The 16,319-nt window shown below is 40.5% G+C and overlaps 1 protein-coding gene across 1 annotated transcript in view; it reads left to right on the forward strand.

Moving 5' to 3' along the window:
• Positions 1 to 16,319, forward strand: part of LOC120932843 (microsomal triglyceride transfer protein) — a 115,736-nt gene that overhangs the window by 82,928 nt on the left and 16,489 nt on the right. The window contains 4 exon segments of the mRNA XM_040345627.1: positions 843 to 1,055; positions 7,812 to 8,023; positions 13,203 to 13,300; positions 15,541 to 15,662. Of these exon segments, the coding sequence (XP_040201561.1) occupies positions 843 to 1,055; positions 7,812 to 8,023; positions 13,203 to 13,300; positions 15,541 to 15,662 (645 nt within the window).

Here is a 16,319-nt window from a genome sequence, read left to right on the forward strand (position 1 = left end):
ATTAGCTTACTGTAATCACATGGGTGAGAAAAAGTCAGCCAGGCTCTACTGCATTGCTCAGGGTTGTCTGCTAGTATCCAAGTGAAAGCAAAGAAACAACCTTTTCAGTGTGACAATGCTCACTTCATTTTATATTTATAGCTAGATTCATGTAGGGGCGTTCGTGAATAGGCGTATCTAGGCATTTACATATTCTACGCCAAACTCAACAGAAGCGCCACCTAGCGGCCAAAGGAAAATTGCACCCTAAGATACGACGGCGCAGGCCGTCGTATCTTAGCTAGGTTTAAGTGTATCTCAGTTTGAGAATGCACTTAAACTTAGGACGGCGCAGATTCCGAGTCAGGTCGGCGTATCTACTGATACGCCGGCCTAACTCTTTCTGAATATGGCTATTCGTGTGCAGGGAATAAAATGGCGACTGAGCAGTTTTTTTGCAGTGAAAAAAAAAAGTAACCAGCCTGGCTATGCTGTCAGGGTGGGTGCATGGATCAGAATACTGGCTAAACAGAATTTCAAATATTTTGACAGGTAAAACAGTTTGCATATAGGTAATACATGGCCTGCACATATTTTGATTTATTTACATCAAGTAATGAAAAAAAAATCATAATTTTGCCAAACTGGTAGTTTTAGGAAACTGAAAAGTAGTTAGCACTGTCAGACCATGAATATGTACAAGGTCTGTCATGTGCCAGGGGTTTTATGGCATGACGTTTATTCTGTCATACAGAAAGTGAAAACAGTTATAAATAGTAAAGTTTAACTAGTTGACAACGTATAGGATTTCTGCCCTGTACAGTGCATTTCAAATGATATAATCTGTATTGTTTTAATTTCAGGCAGTTCAGGAAGCCAAGCAGTTAATCTTAAATGGTTTGCAAAAGGCAAGCAAACCTTCTGATGTGAAAGCATATCTTTTAGCCCTGAAAAATGCCAATCTGCCGGAAGGGATTCCAATGCTGCTGAAATATTCAGAATCTGGGGAGGGGCCTGTCAGCAGCATTGCGATCGGCGCTCTTCAGAATTATGACATATCATTCATCACTGATGAGGTAAACTACTATGCAGACATTCTTCACATTTGCAACTTACACGTGACATACATATAATCAATAATAAAAACAACAACAAGCCAGGAACAAGTGGCAGCAACCATTCAGAAATTGACATTAAAGTGTATGTCCAGTCAAAACTTCCAGGTGGAAGGGGAAAGATTAAAACCCCTGTCATGTTTTTATTGCCGTTCTGATCTCTGTTAGAGAGATTTCCACAAATTTTCTGTCCTTCTGACAATTTTGCTTGTGTGAACAGCACCACAGACACAAACAAGAGCAAAGGGAGCTATAACCCTCATCAGATTTTTATTTCTTTACGTATGCCTGTTATTTATATATTTCTCTGTTTTCCTGTTCAATTAAATCATCTTCAGCAAAAAAAAAGAAAAAAATGTGGTTAGATCGTTAACGGAGCCCTTGCTAGCAGTAAAAGCCTGACAGAAGTTCCAATCCATCTCTACTCCATCCAAAACCAAACAATACAATGTAACCACAAAAACAGATTATATTTGCTGCCTTGTTGTAGATCTGCTTGGGCCAGGGGGTCAAGTCTTGCCTAGCTTCTAAGCCCAATGTAATGGAAAATAAAGATGTGTCCATGCATCAAATTCCAAAAACCAAAAGGGGTTATTTCCAAATAGCAGGAACAACTAAAGCAGTGGCCAAAAGTTTTGACACAAATATTAAATTTTCATAAAGTATGTTGCTTTAGTGTTTTTAGTGTTTTTAGATCTTTTTGTCAGATGTTACTATGGTACAGTGCCTTGCGAAAGTATTCGGCACCCTTGAACTTTGCGACCTTTTGCCACATTTCAGGCTTCAAACATAAAGATATAAAACTATAATTTTTTTTGGAAGAATCAACAACAAGTGGGACACAATCATGAAGTGGAACGAAATTTATTGGATATTTCAAACTTTAACAAATAAAAAAACTGAAAAATTGGGCGTGCAAAATTATTCAGCTCCTTTACTTTCAGTGCAGCAAACTCTCTCCAGAAGTTCAGTGAGGATCTCTGAATGATCCAATGTTGACCTAAATGACTAATGATGATAAATAGAATCCACCTGTGTGTAATCAAGTCTCCGTATAAATGCACCTGCACTGTGATAGTCTCAGGGGTCCGTTTAAAGCGCAAAGAGCATCATGAAGAACAAGGAACTCACCAGGCAGGTCCGAGATACTGTTGTGGAGAAGTTTAAAGCCGGATTTGGATACAAAAAGATTTCCCAAGCTTTAAACATCCCAAGGAGCACTGTGCAAGCGATAATATTGAAATGGACGGAGTATCAGACTACTGCAAATCTACAAAGACCTGGCCGTCCCTCTAAACTTTCAGCTCATACAAGGAGAAGACTGATCAGAGATGCAGCCAAGAGGCCCATGATCACTCTGGATGAACTGCAGAGATCTACAGCTGAGGTGGGAGACTCTGTCCATAGGACAACAATCAGTCGTATACTGCACAAATCTGGCCTTTATGGAAGAGTGGCAAGAAGAAAGCCATTTCTTAAAGATATACATAAAAAGTGTCGTTTAAAGTTTGCCACAAGCCACCTGGGAGACACACCAAACATGTGGAAGAAGGTGCTCTGGTCAGATGAAACCAAAATCGAACTTTTTGGCAACAATGCAAAACGTTATGTTTGGCGTAAAAGCAACACAGCTCATCACCCTGAACACACCATCCCCACTGTCAAACATGGTGGTGGCAGCATCATAGTTTGGGCCTGCTTTTCTTCAGCAGGGACAGGGAAGATGGTTAAAATTGATGGGAAGATGGATGGAGCCAAATACAGGACTATTCTGGAAGAAAACCTGATGGAGTCTGCAAAAGACCTGAGACTGGGACGGAGATTTGTCTTCCAACAAGATAATGATCCAAAACATAAAGCAAAATCTACAATGGAATGGTTCACAAATAAACATATCCAGGTGTTAGAATGGCCAAGTCAAAGTCCAGACCTGAATCCAATCGAGAATCTGTGGAAAGAACGGAAAACTGCTGTTCACAAACACTCTCCATCCAACCTCACTGAGCTCTAGCTGTTTTGCAAGGAGGAATGGGCAAAAATTTCAGTCTCTCGATGTGCAAAACTGATAGAGACATACCCCAAGCGACTTACAGCTGTAATCGCAGCAAAAGGTGGCGCTACAAAGTATTAACTTAAGGGGGCTGAATAATTTTGCACACCCAATTTTTCAGTTTTTTATTTGTTAAAAAAGTTTGAAATATCCAATAAATTTTGTTTCACTTCATGATTGTGTCCCACTTGTTGTTGATTCTTCAAAAAAAATTACAGTTTTATATCTTCATGTTTGAAGCCTGAAATGTGGCAAAAGGTCGCAAAGTTCAAGGGGGCCGAATACTTTCGCAAGGCAATGTATACTAAAGTATAATTACATAAACATTTTAATAAGTGTCAAAGGCCTTTATTGACCATTAGATTACGTTTATGCAAAGAGTCAATATTTGCAGTGGTAAACCTTATTTTTCAAGACCTCTGCAGTTCGCCCTGGCATGCTGTCAATTAAGCTCTGGGCCACATCATGACTGATGGCAGCCCATTCTTGCATAATCAATGCTTGGAGTTTGTTAGAATTTGTGGGCTTTTTTTTTGGAGAAAACATGGCACAACAGTGACATTACCAAGAACTGGACGTCCCTCCAAAATTGATGAAAAGACGAGAAGAAAACTGTCCGGGGAGGCTTCCAATAGGCCTACAGCAACATTAAAGGAGCTGCAGGAATATCTGGCAAGCAGTGGCTCTGTGGTACATGTGACAACAATCTCCTGTATTCTTCATATGTCTGGGCTATGGGGTAGAGTAGCAAGTTGGAAGAATTTTCTTATAAAGAAAATCATCCAAGCCCGACTAAATTTTGCAAAAACACATCTGAAATCTCCCAAAAGCATGTGGGAAAAGGTTGAACTTTTTGGCCATAATTCCAAAAGATATGTTTGGCGCAAAAACAACATTTTGCATCACCAAAAGAACACCACACACTGTGAAGCATGGTGGTGGCAGCATCATGATTTGAGGCTGTTTTTCTTCAGCTGGAACAGGGGCTTTAATCAAGGTAGATGAAATTATGAACAGTTCCAAATACCAGGAAATGTTGGCATAAAACCTTCAGGCTTCTGCTAGAAAGCTGAACATGAAGAGGAACTGCATCTTTCAGCATGACAATGACCCAAAGCATACGACCAAATCAACAAAGGTTTGAAAAATCTGTGGGGTGATCTGAAGAGGGCTGTGCACAGAAGATGCCCTCACCATCTGACAGATTTGGGGTGTTTTTGCAAAGAAGAGTGGACAAATATTGCCAAGTCAAGATGTGCCATGCTGATAGACTCATACCCAAAAAAGACTGAGTGCTGTAATAAAATCAAAAGGTGCTTCAACAAAGTATTATGCCTAGTACACGCGTATGGGATTCCCGGCGGTAAAAAGTCCACTGGGAATCCCGAGGGAAAAACCGAGAACCTGCTCGGTAAGTTTTTCCCCCTACACACAAGAGGTTTTCCCGACAGGAAAACTGCGATGAAGATTTGGTTGGGAATCCCAGCCGTGTGTATGCTCCATCACAGCTTTTCACATAGAAAAACTGCCAAGAAAAAGACCGCCGGGAAGCGGGTTATCTTTTTTGTCGGGAAAACTGCGACGGAGCATACACATGGCCGGTTTTCCCAGCCAAAAGCTCTCATGGCAGTTTTCCCGACAGGTGTATGAGGCATTATTGTTAGGGTGTGCACACTTATGCAACCATATTATTTTATTTTTACTTCTCTCCACCTAAAAGATTTCAGTTTGTTGTTAAGCTGAGTTGTACAGTTAATAGGTCACATTAAAGGTGGAAAAAATTCTGAAATTATTTATTTGTGTCTCATTTTTTTACATCACAGAAACCTGACATTTTAACAGGGTGTGTAGACGTTTTATATCCACTGTACATGTTTTGTTGTTGACCTTAATTCTGTGTTTAGGAACTGCCACTAAAGGTCAGAGGTTGGTGATAATTGAAAAAGAAGCATGATTATGTCTGTGTCTGTATATTTGTTTGTAATGTTCCTTTTCTCTATTATTACATTCTGTGGCCCGGATTCAGAAAGGAGATACGACGGCGTATCTCCAGATACGCCATCGTAACTCTGAGTTGTGTTGTCGTATCTATGCCACTGATTCATAGAATCAGTTACGCATAGATTTCCCTAAGATCCGACCGGCGTAAGTGTCTTAGGCTGCATATTTACGCTGGCCGCTAGGTGGCGCTTCCGTATATTTACGCAATGAATATGCTAATTAGGTAGATACGCCGATTCAGAAACATACGTCCGCCCGGCGCATTTTTTTACGTCGTTTACGTTCGCCTTTTTCCGGCGTAAAGTTACCCCTGCTATATGAGGGGTATCCTATGTTAAGTATGGACGTCGTTCCCGCGTCGAGTTTTGAAAATTTTACGTCGTTTGCGTAAGTCGTTCGCAAATAGGGCTGTACGTAAGTTACGTTCACGTCTAAAGCAATGACGATTTGCGGCGTAATTTCGAGCATGCGCACTGGGATTCTTCCACGAACGGCGCATGCGCCGTTCGTAAAAAATGTAAAATACGTGGGGTCACCATTCATTTAAATAAGACACGCCCACATCATCCCCATTTGAATTAGGCGGGCTTACGCCGGACCACAGACGTTACGCCGCCATAACTTAGGGCGCAAGTTCTTTCTGAATACGGAACTTGCGCCCTATTTTCCGGCGGCGTAACGTATCTGAGATACGTTACGCCAGCCAAAAGATACACCAATGTATCTGAATCCGGGCCTGTGTATCTATAATTCATCATTTAAAGATTGCCATGACTATATTGATATCTGACATTTATGAAAATAAGGTCACTAGCATTAATAATTTGAAACAACTTTACATTTGGTTGAATTTGTTTTAATACATCTTTACCTGCAACATTTTATTGATATTCAGATGTAGAGAAAGCGACAATGTGAAGTTAGAAATCAGTTCAAATTTCAGTATGATATTCAAAAAATAAAAGATAACTCTTCTGCAATAGCACAAGACAAAAAAAACACTACATCATATACACATTGCAAATAAAATATCAAATACACAATTGAATGTTAAAGATTATATTTTTTTATAGTGGACCTAAACTTAAAAGTGAAGATTTGCTATATTAGAGAACATCTAGAAATGTTATTTGTGCCTAATCTGTAGGAAAAAATCCATGATTTACATTGAATTCCTGTTGAAAAATAGCAGTGCTCTTCCTGTGCCTAGGCCTTTCTGTGCCTTTTAGGGCTCATGCACACAGGATATTTTTTTACTGCTTTTAGTGGAGAATTGCATTTTTTTTACTGCTTCTGAACTCTCCTCCACGTTAACCCATGTGTCAATGCACACATAAACTTTCAGAGGAGTTTGGAGGCATAAGCATTTAGATGCAGTAAAAAATAAACAACTGCCAGTGCGTCCAGGAGCCCAAAAATTTGACTAAACGTTGTAGCTTCACTTGCAGTTTTTACATTTTAGGAAGTGTTTTTTCTGTAAAAGCGATTAAAACGCTGACACTCAAAAACGTGCATAAACGCTCATAAACGCTATTCAAAAATGTGATCAAAGCACATTTTAAACGCTGCTTTTTCCTGACAGCGTTATTTAAACATCCTGTGTCCATGAGCCCTTAGCCTCATAGCTGTATATCAGCAGAGCTGCCACTGACTTCTAGTCTCACAAATTTGGAAAAATTGTGATATCACTACTGTGTTGGTTACTGTTTTCCTTGCTGGTGATAAAGCTGTACCTGAGAACAAGTAGGACAAGAATGTCCCTGCTTCTGCTCTTCCATTCCTTGGATTTGTACTTCCTTTACCTTACCAGATGTTCTTAAATATCTATGGTGAGGAAGCTGCTTCTGCTCTTCCATTTCTTGGAATTGTGTTTTTTTTTCACCTTCCCTGATGTTCTTAAAGCGGAGGTCCACCCATTTTTTTTTTTTTAAAGCCAGCAGCTACAAATACTGCAGCTGCTGACTTTTAAAAAATGGACACTTACCTGTCCAGCACTCCCGGCGATGTCAGCAGACGAGGCTGAGCAATCGCTCGGTCCTCGGCTGCCTCTGCCGACATCCTCGGTGAGGGAATCACGAAGTGAAGCCTTGCGGCTTCACTGCCCGATTTCTTACTGCACAAGCGCGAGGATCGTGGCGCGCCGTCACTGGTCCCCGATCTCTTCTGGGAACAGTGTTTCCCAGAAGAAAGCGAGGGTGTGACGTCACAAGGCTGGACTCCCTGCGGGAGTCAGAACCCGGAAGTGGTGCAAATACCTGTCTCAGACAGGTATCTGCACCCCCCTCCCCCCTGAAAGGTGCCAAATGTGACACCAGAGGGGGGGAAGGGATCCAAAAAGCGGAGGTTCACTTTTTGTGTGAACCTCCGGTTTAAATATTACCCCACCAGTCGTTAGATCACCAGTCACCAAAAAGGCATGAGAAAGCAAAGCCCTCTGCTCACAAGATTGTCACTTTCACAAGGAAGACATGGTGTGAAACAAGGCATAATAAGCCAATAAAGAGGAAAAAATTGAGTTGCAGGGAGACCCCAGGCAACACTGGGGACTAGTTCCTTGTCCTCCACTTGCCTTTTTGAGTACAGCGTACAAAGTACAATCATCTTTAAGTGTATGAAACAGTTACTACATTCTTATCTATTGCACGTATTTTCTTTTTCTAAATTAGGTAAAAAAAGTTATGAATCGCATCTACCACCAGAATTATAGAATACATGAAAAGACAGTGAGGACATCCGCAGCAAATATAATACTGAACAGCAACCCTACATACATGGAAGTAAAAAATCTGCTTCTTTCTATTGGCCAACTTCCGCTAGAAATGAACAAGTACATGCTCTCTGTGTTCCAAGATATTCTTCATTTCCAGATGCCTGCCAGGTACCAAAGATCACAGGGAAACAATGGATCAATGCTAGCATAGGCATTGATGATTAATCAGGCTTAGTTTCTTTGGATTATTGCATTTTGTACTGCTTTAATAAATTGTAATTGTATAAAAAAAAATATGCAATACATCCTTGCAATACATGCACATTCCCCTATGGTGTATCCCTTTAAAGGGGTTGTAAAGGATTTTTTTTTCTCCCTAAATAGCTTCCTTTACCTTAGTGCAGTTCTCCTTCACTTATCTCATCCTTCCATTTTGCTTTTAAATGTCCTTATTTCTTTTGAGAAACCCTCACTTCCTGTTCTTTTGTCTGTAACTCACCACCGTAATGCAAGGCTTTCTCCCTGGTGTGGAGAAAGCCTCTTGAGGGGGGAGGGGGCAAGCAGGCAAGTCAGGAACTCTCTACTTTGCATATAGAGAAAGGAGTTGCTGTGTTAGTGGGCATCCAGACACTCCTGCTCGCCCCCTCAAGAGTGCTTCTCCCACACCAGGAAGAAAGCCTTGCATTTGTGTGAGTTACAGACAGAAGTACAGAAGTGAGATTCTCAGAAGAAATAAGGACATTTAAAAGCAAAATGGAAGGATGAGGTAAGTGAAGGAGGACTGCAATAGGTAAAGGAAGCTATTTAGGAAAAACATTTTTTCCTTTACAACCCCTTTAAAGATCGGGCAAATACAGAAAAATACTTGTTGATGTGCCTGAAATGCACAGCTACTAAGTGCTGTTGTGGACTGACTACACAAGTCTTTCTGTCATTTGTTGTTTACAAGTAAATATCTGTATTTTTTTGCTAGAAAATTTCTTGGAATCTCCAAACATTATATATATATATATATATATATATATATATATATATATATATATATATATATATATATATATATATACAGTACAGACCAAAAGTTTGGACACACCTTCTCATTCAAAGAGTTTTCTTTATTTTCATGACTATGAAAATTGTAGATTCACACTGAAGGCATCAAAACTATGAATTAACACATGTGGAATTATACATAACAAAAAAGTGTGAAACAACTGAAAATATATTTCATATTCTAGGTTCTTCAAAGTAGCCACCTTTTGCCTTGATTACTGCTTGGCACACTCTTGGCATTCTCTTGATGAGCTTCAAGAGGTAGTCACCTGGATGGAATAGCATGCCGCTGCAAGATGCCGTGGTAGCCATGCTGGTTCAGTATGCCTTCAATTTTGAATAAATCCCCAACAGTGTCACCAGCAAAGCACCCCCACACCATCACACCTCCTCCTCCATGCTTCACGGTGGGAACCAGGCATGTAGAGTCCATCCGTTCACCTTTTCTGCGTCGCACAAAGACACGGGGGTTGGAACCAAAGATCTCAAGTTTGGACTCATCAGACCAAAGCACAGATTTCCACTGGTCTAATGTCCATTCCTTGTGTTCTTTATCCAAACAAGTCTCTTCTGCTTGTTGCCTTTCTTTAGCAGTGGTTTCCTAGCAGATATTCTACCATGAAGGCCTGATTCACACAGTCTCCTCTTAACAGTTCTAGAGATGTGTCTGCTGCAAAAGGTGGCTACTTTGAAGAACATAGAATATAAAATATATTTTCAGTTGTTTCACACTTTTTTGTTATGTATAATTCCACATGTGTTAATTCATACAATTTTCATAGTCATGAAAATAAAGAAAACTCTTTGAATGAGAAGGTGTGTCCAAACTTTTGGTCTGTACTGTATATTTTAGCAGAGACCCTAGAGAAATAAATGGCAATATTTTATGTCACACTGTATTTGCGCAGCAGTCTTTCAAACATAATTTTTTTAACAAAAATACAGTTTAATGAATGAAAAAAAAAACAGTAAAGTTAGCCCAATTGTTTTGTATAATGTGAAAGACAATGTTAGGTCCAGTAAATAGATACCTAACATGTCTTGCTTTAAAATTGTGCACACTCGTGGAATAGCGACAAACTACGGTACTTAAAAATCTCAATAGGCAACATTTTAATTTTTTTTACAGGTTGCCTGTTTAGAGTTACAGAGGAGGTTTGTGCTAGAATTATTGCTCTCACTCTAATGATCGCGGTGATAACTCACATGTGTGATTTGAACATCGTTTACATACACAGACGCAACTTATGTATGCATTCACTTCTGTGTGTGAGCTCGGAGGGATGGGGCGCTTTAGAATTTATTTTTCTTATTTATTTTACTTTTTACTTATTTTTTAATTTATTTCTTTTACACTGTCCCTTTCATTTTTTTGTAACACTTTTATTCCTATTACAGGGAATGTAAACATCCCTTGTAATAGAAATAAGCATGATAGGTCCACCTTTACTGAGATATCTGGGGTCAAAAAGACGTCTCTCATTTACCTTTAACCACTTCAGCCCTGGAAGATTTGGCTGCACAATGACCAGGCCATTTTTTGCGATACGGCACTGCATCGCTTTAACTGACAATTGCGCGGTCGTTCGATGTTGTACCCAAACAAAATTGGTTTCCTTCTTTTCCCACAAGTAGAGCTTTCTTTTGGTGGTATTTGATCACCTCTGCGGTTTTTATTTTTTTGCGCTATAAACAAAAAAAGAGCGTCAATTTTGGAAAAAAACACACTATATTTACTTTTTGCTATAGTAAATATCCCATTTTTTTAAAAAAAGTTTAGGCCGACATTTATTCTTCTACATATTTTTGGTAAAAAAAAAGATTTTTTTGTGGTATTGTGACATTGTGGTGGACAAGTTCGGACACTTTTGACACATTTTGGGACCAATTACATTTACAGAGCGATCAGTGCTATAATTATGCACTGATTACTATGTAAATGTCACTGGCAGGGAAGGGGTTAACACTAGGGGGTGATGGGTTATTAGGTTAACTGTGTTCCCTATGGTGTGTTCTTGCTGTGGGGGGGAAGGGGACTCACTATAGGAGATGACAGATCGTGTTTTCTACTTTATAGAAAGACATGATCTGTCCTTCTCTTCTCAGACAGCACAGGGATATGTGTGTTTACACACACAAACCCCCCTGCTCCCGCTCGTGCACATGATCGTGAGTGGCCAGGGGCGATCGCACCCACCGGTCACCCGCATCGGGTTCCCCGCCATGCAGGGGATTCACGCACGCCTTCTGGTGGCTCTCCTAGGCAAAGCCATATATATAAAGGATTTCGTACAGAAGAGCCATTTTACCACAGTATATCTGTGTGAGCCGGTTGCGAACCGGCTAAAAGCAAAAAAAATTGTCTAAAAAAAAAATGCTGTCTGCCCGAGAACAGGAAGTGACGTCAGACATTGCCCCGGTCCTCCAAAAGCATAGAGCCGAGTGGGGGCTATCTTGCCCTCACTTGACTTCCTGCCTAGCCATCGTCCGCATCAGATTGGTTCCTGGTTTACCGATGGCTCCGGTAAGCTCTGAAACGACCGGGAAGCAGCAGGAGGCACCGCTCCCACCACCTATAAAAGTGATCTTGTGGTGAATCTACCACTGGGATCACTTTTGTATAAAGCCAAACCCCTTGTAAAAAAAAAAGATACTGGGTTATGGCAAAAATTAACTGTAAAGTAATGATGTATATTTACAGTTAGATGGTCAACAAGTGATTATGGTAGTAACAGTAAATAAACAGCTACATTTGAAACAAATATATATTTTTTTACTATTTTGGGACAGTTTTCCTTTGATAATAATAAAAAAAAATAGGAGATATCTATTACCATTTGCCCCAAATGAAAGCCCAATAATTCACCTGGATGCACAAAGTAGTTGTTTAACACATGCCAAAATTGTATTTAGGCATTAAAGTGGCGGCAGAAGGTTTTTATCTTAATGCATTCTATGTGCAGCAGCTCCCCTCAGTCACCCTAAGGCCCCGTACACACGAGAGGATTATCCGCTGGGACCTCTGGCGGATTTTGATCTGATGGTTGTACTAACCATCAGATCGAAATCCGCGCGGAATCCATCCGCGGTGACGTGTCGCGCCGTCGCCGCGATGATGACGTGGCGACGCTGGAAGGTAAAGACTTCCCACGCATGCGTCAAATCATTACGACGCATGCGAGGGAGGTGATCGGACGGATTGATCCGGTGAGTCTGTACAGACCACCGGATCAATCCACTGGACAGGATTCCAGCGGATAGATTTCTTAGCATGCTAAGAAATTTTTATCCGCTGGAAATCCATCGGCCCGAAAAAAATCAGCGGATAAATATCCGCTGGGCCATACACACCACAGGATCTATCCGCTGGAACTGATCCGCGGATAAATACCAGCGGATCGATCCTCTCGTGTGTACAGGGCCTAATACTTATCTGAGCCCATCTAAATCCAGCAATGTTGCAGGAACGTCTCTGCTGCCCAGGAATCCTCTCCTTTTTGGTTGAGACAGCAGTGTGGTGCCATTGGCTCCTGCTGCTGTCAATCAAACTCAGTCAGCCATTGAGGAGAGAAAGGGGTGGGGCCAGGCCACAGCTCCTTGAATGGACACAGGGACCTGCGATTCGGCTCAGGGGCCCCCTCAGCAATGTGCTTGCTGTTGGGGGCACTCAACAGGAGGGAGGGGCCAGAGCACCGAAGAGGGACCCGAGAAGAGAAGTGAGTCTGGGCTGCTCTGTGCAAAACCACTACACAGGGCGGGTAATTATAACATGTATGTTAATTAAAAAAAAAACAAGACTTGCAAGAGGATTATGCGATAACAGAAACAGATTTAAAATGAGTTTCTCTCTGAAAATATTGAACATTAAGCGCTCACTTTTTCATAACGCACCACACCAAACTGCAGTACCATTAACAATATATTGTCACCTGCATGCAGATCGCAAGGGCATTCTGGGGTGAACGAGCCCTGGCTTTTATATTTTTATGGTTTTTGTCATTTACAAAGACTGTAGAACCACAAGTTTGGATTTTAAGTGTTTGTGCTTCCCTATTTAGATTTTTGGTTAATCTTTTCGTTACATTGATGCAGCGTTTGAGTTTTGTAGCCTCTTTTTTGGTTCAGTAACCTTTCTTGAAGGGATCGCACTTTGAAGCTGAAAGAATTACAAGTAGTCCAATTAAAGTAACGCATGAAATGCTCTAAAACCACATTTTTAATAGGATGTTTAGAGTTTCTTTTTATATAATGGAATTGCTTGTACATTCTGAGCTGACTTATTCTTTGCTTTTAGTAAGCTTATTCGTGAGGTTTTGAAGGACATGCAAGTTCATAACTATGACCGCTTCTCAAAACCTGGCTCCTCATCGGCCTATTCTGGATATATAACACGTATGTGTCATTTTTTTTACTTTGATGTCTTATTTTAAAACTGTGTGCATTGGCAAAAAAATCAGCACATCTCCCCATTGCATGCACATTTCCCCTACTGCAAGTAGAGAAATAATCCTGGAAGAAATCCAATAAGCTTCTAACTTCCTGAAGTGAACTGACAACACACTTCCTGTCCTAGGGGGACAATGCTACTTCTTCATAGATACTGTACAGTGGGTGGGTGTTTTCACCATAGGGAAGGATGTGTGTTACTGGCAGGATCACCAGGTGAAAATAAAATAAAAACATTCTGATAAAAACGAATACAGACACCACATCTGAAAACTTGTAAGTTGCAATATAATAAGCTTTTGTTCTTGGTTTTAAATACACTTTAATGGTAATAAGTTCCTACAACATATTTTCAGCATTTTAGAGGGCATTTAACCACTTAACCCCCGGACCATATTGCTGCCCAAAGACCAGAGCACTTTTTGCGATTCGGGACTGCGTCGCTTTAACTGACAATTGCGCGGTCGTGCGACGTGGCTCCCAAACAAAATTGGTGTCCTTTTTTCCCCACAAATAGAGCTTTCTTTTGGTGGTATTTGATCACCTCTGCGGTTTTTATTTTTTGCGCTATAAACAAAAATAGAGCGACAATTTTGAAAAAAATTAATATTTTTTTCCTCAGTTTAGGCCGATACGTATTCTTCTACATATTTTTCGTAAAAAAAAATCGCAGTAAGCGTTTATTGATTGGTTTGCCCAAAAGTTATAGCGTTTACAAAATAGGGGGTATTTTTATGTAATTTTTATTAATATATTTTTTTTACTAGTAATGGCGGCGATCAGCGATTTTTTTTTCGGTACTGCGACATTATGGCGGACACTTTTGACACATTTTTGGGACCATTGGCATTTTTATAGCGATCAGTGCTATAAAAATGCATTGGATTACTATAAAAATGCCACTGGCAGTGAAGGGGTTAACACTAGGGGGCGGGGAAGGGGTTAAGTATGTTCCCTGGGTGTGTTCTTACTGTGGGGGGGTGGCCTCACTAGGGGAAACACTGATCTTCTGTTCATACATTGTATGAACAGAGGATCAGCGTTTCCCCCCCTGACAGGACCGGGAGCTGTGTGTTTACACACACAGCTCCCGTTCCCCGCTCTGTAACGAGCAATCGCGGGTGCCCGGTGCGCGTGCCCCTAGTGGCCACTAAAAGAGCCGACGTATAGCTACGGGCTCTCGCCCAGGAGAGCCGACCTGCCGCCGTAGAATGACGGCGGCTGGTCGGCAACTAGTTAAAGGACATAAAACCTGCTTATCTGTGGCTCTAGATCAGTGGTCTTCAAACTACAGTCCAGGGGGCAGAAATGGCCATTTGCCTGCCTTCATCCAGCCCTTGGCCCAGCCCTTCTCCCACTTATACCAACAATGGGGCAATTTTCCTCTCACTAAAACCAATCATGGGGCATTGTTTACTTGTATTGACGTTTGGGCATTTTTCTACTCCCACTGGCCACAGTCCAGCCCCCTGAAAGCATGAAGGACAGTAAACTAGCCCTTTGGAAAGTTTGGAGACCCTAGATTATGCATTTTATAATTGAAGAAGTTTTACTACAGTTATTTTTCATAGAAACCACCTTAGTGATGTGGAATCAACCCATTCCGGTCCTCATAATAACATTCAACCCTTCTACTTATCTGTGAATAAGGACCAAGAAAGGCAGCACCAGTATTACAATGTATAATTCCACATGTGTTGCATGTTGCTTACCTGATCCTAGCTTTGCACATTCTTCAGTATTTAACAGATCACCAATATAACTGGAAAGGTTTCTTGAAGGAAGGGGAAGGAATTGTTATTTTGCACCAAAATGTCATCTTATTCATGGCTTTAATAGTGGTTATATGAATGTTGAAGCAGTTGTTGAACTACTCAATGGCCATCATCCCTAGTTTATTAAACTGATAGTGCTGTATTTATCGCTGCCAATGATAACACTCAATCAAAAGTACTCTTTCCAACATGTTGTACAGTATTGTACAAAGCACTCTGTATTAAAAAGTCTATGGACACATGAAAGCATTATTTCATAATTGGTAATTATTAAAAAATGATGTTATAATTGATCTAAAAAATCATTTAATAATATAATATAATGATAAGTATATGGAATATGTTCATTTTAATTTTTCTTATTAGCTTTTAAATTTGATAGCTTCTAAATGAATATTCTCATTCATTAAGGTGGCCCTGACTCCTCAGCAACATATAGTCTTGACATCCTCTACTCTGGTTCAGGCATCCTAAGAAGAAGCAACATGGATACCTTTGTATATTCCAAAAATACAGAACTTCATGCCATTCAGGTAATTAAGAGCATAGGCAATTTAATTATAAACTACAAATAGCCTGGTAAGTATGCTTGCTGATTCTGTGTGGTGTCTTTTAGGCCTTGTCCTGAAGACTGAGAACTTCCTTCAAGATGTGTTGCCTGACATGTTATATTTCATGCTAAATTAGCACCTCAACAGCTGAAATGCATCCCAGGACCTTGAGAACTACATGTGTAATAGGAGCATAGTAGAGGGAAATACACCTGTGTAATATAACAGATGGCTTCCCTTGCTTTTTTTTTTATTTAACCTGTTTTTACTAAAAAGTATTATTAATATTCTGCACACAGTGGACCTTTTAAGGTGACTGTATTGAAAATCTTGGACAATGTCTATCTTAACAATACAGAAACAACGCTAAACAGAATTGTGGTCCATGAGTGGATTAAGACCCTTTCCTATGTATTTACTTCCATTTACATATTGTGGGTGCTTTAATTTGTATAAATGTTTTCTTAGGCCCTGTACACACGATCAGTCCATCCGATGAAAACGGACTGAAGGCTGAAGTCTGATGTGCCTACACACCATCAGTTCAAAATCCGATCGAGTCCAACGCGGTGACGTAAAACACAACGACGTGCTGAAAAAACGAAGTTCAATGCTTTCAAGCATGCGTCGACTTGATTC

This window comes from Rana temporaria, chromosome 1 (assembly GCF_905171775.1).
Source record: "Rana temporaria chromosome 1, aRanTem1.1, whole genome shotgun sequence".
NCBI lineage: Eukaryota > Metazoa > Chordata > Amphibia > Anura > Ranidae > Rana > Rana temporaria.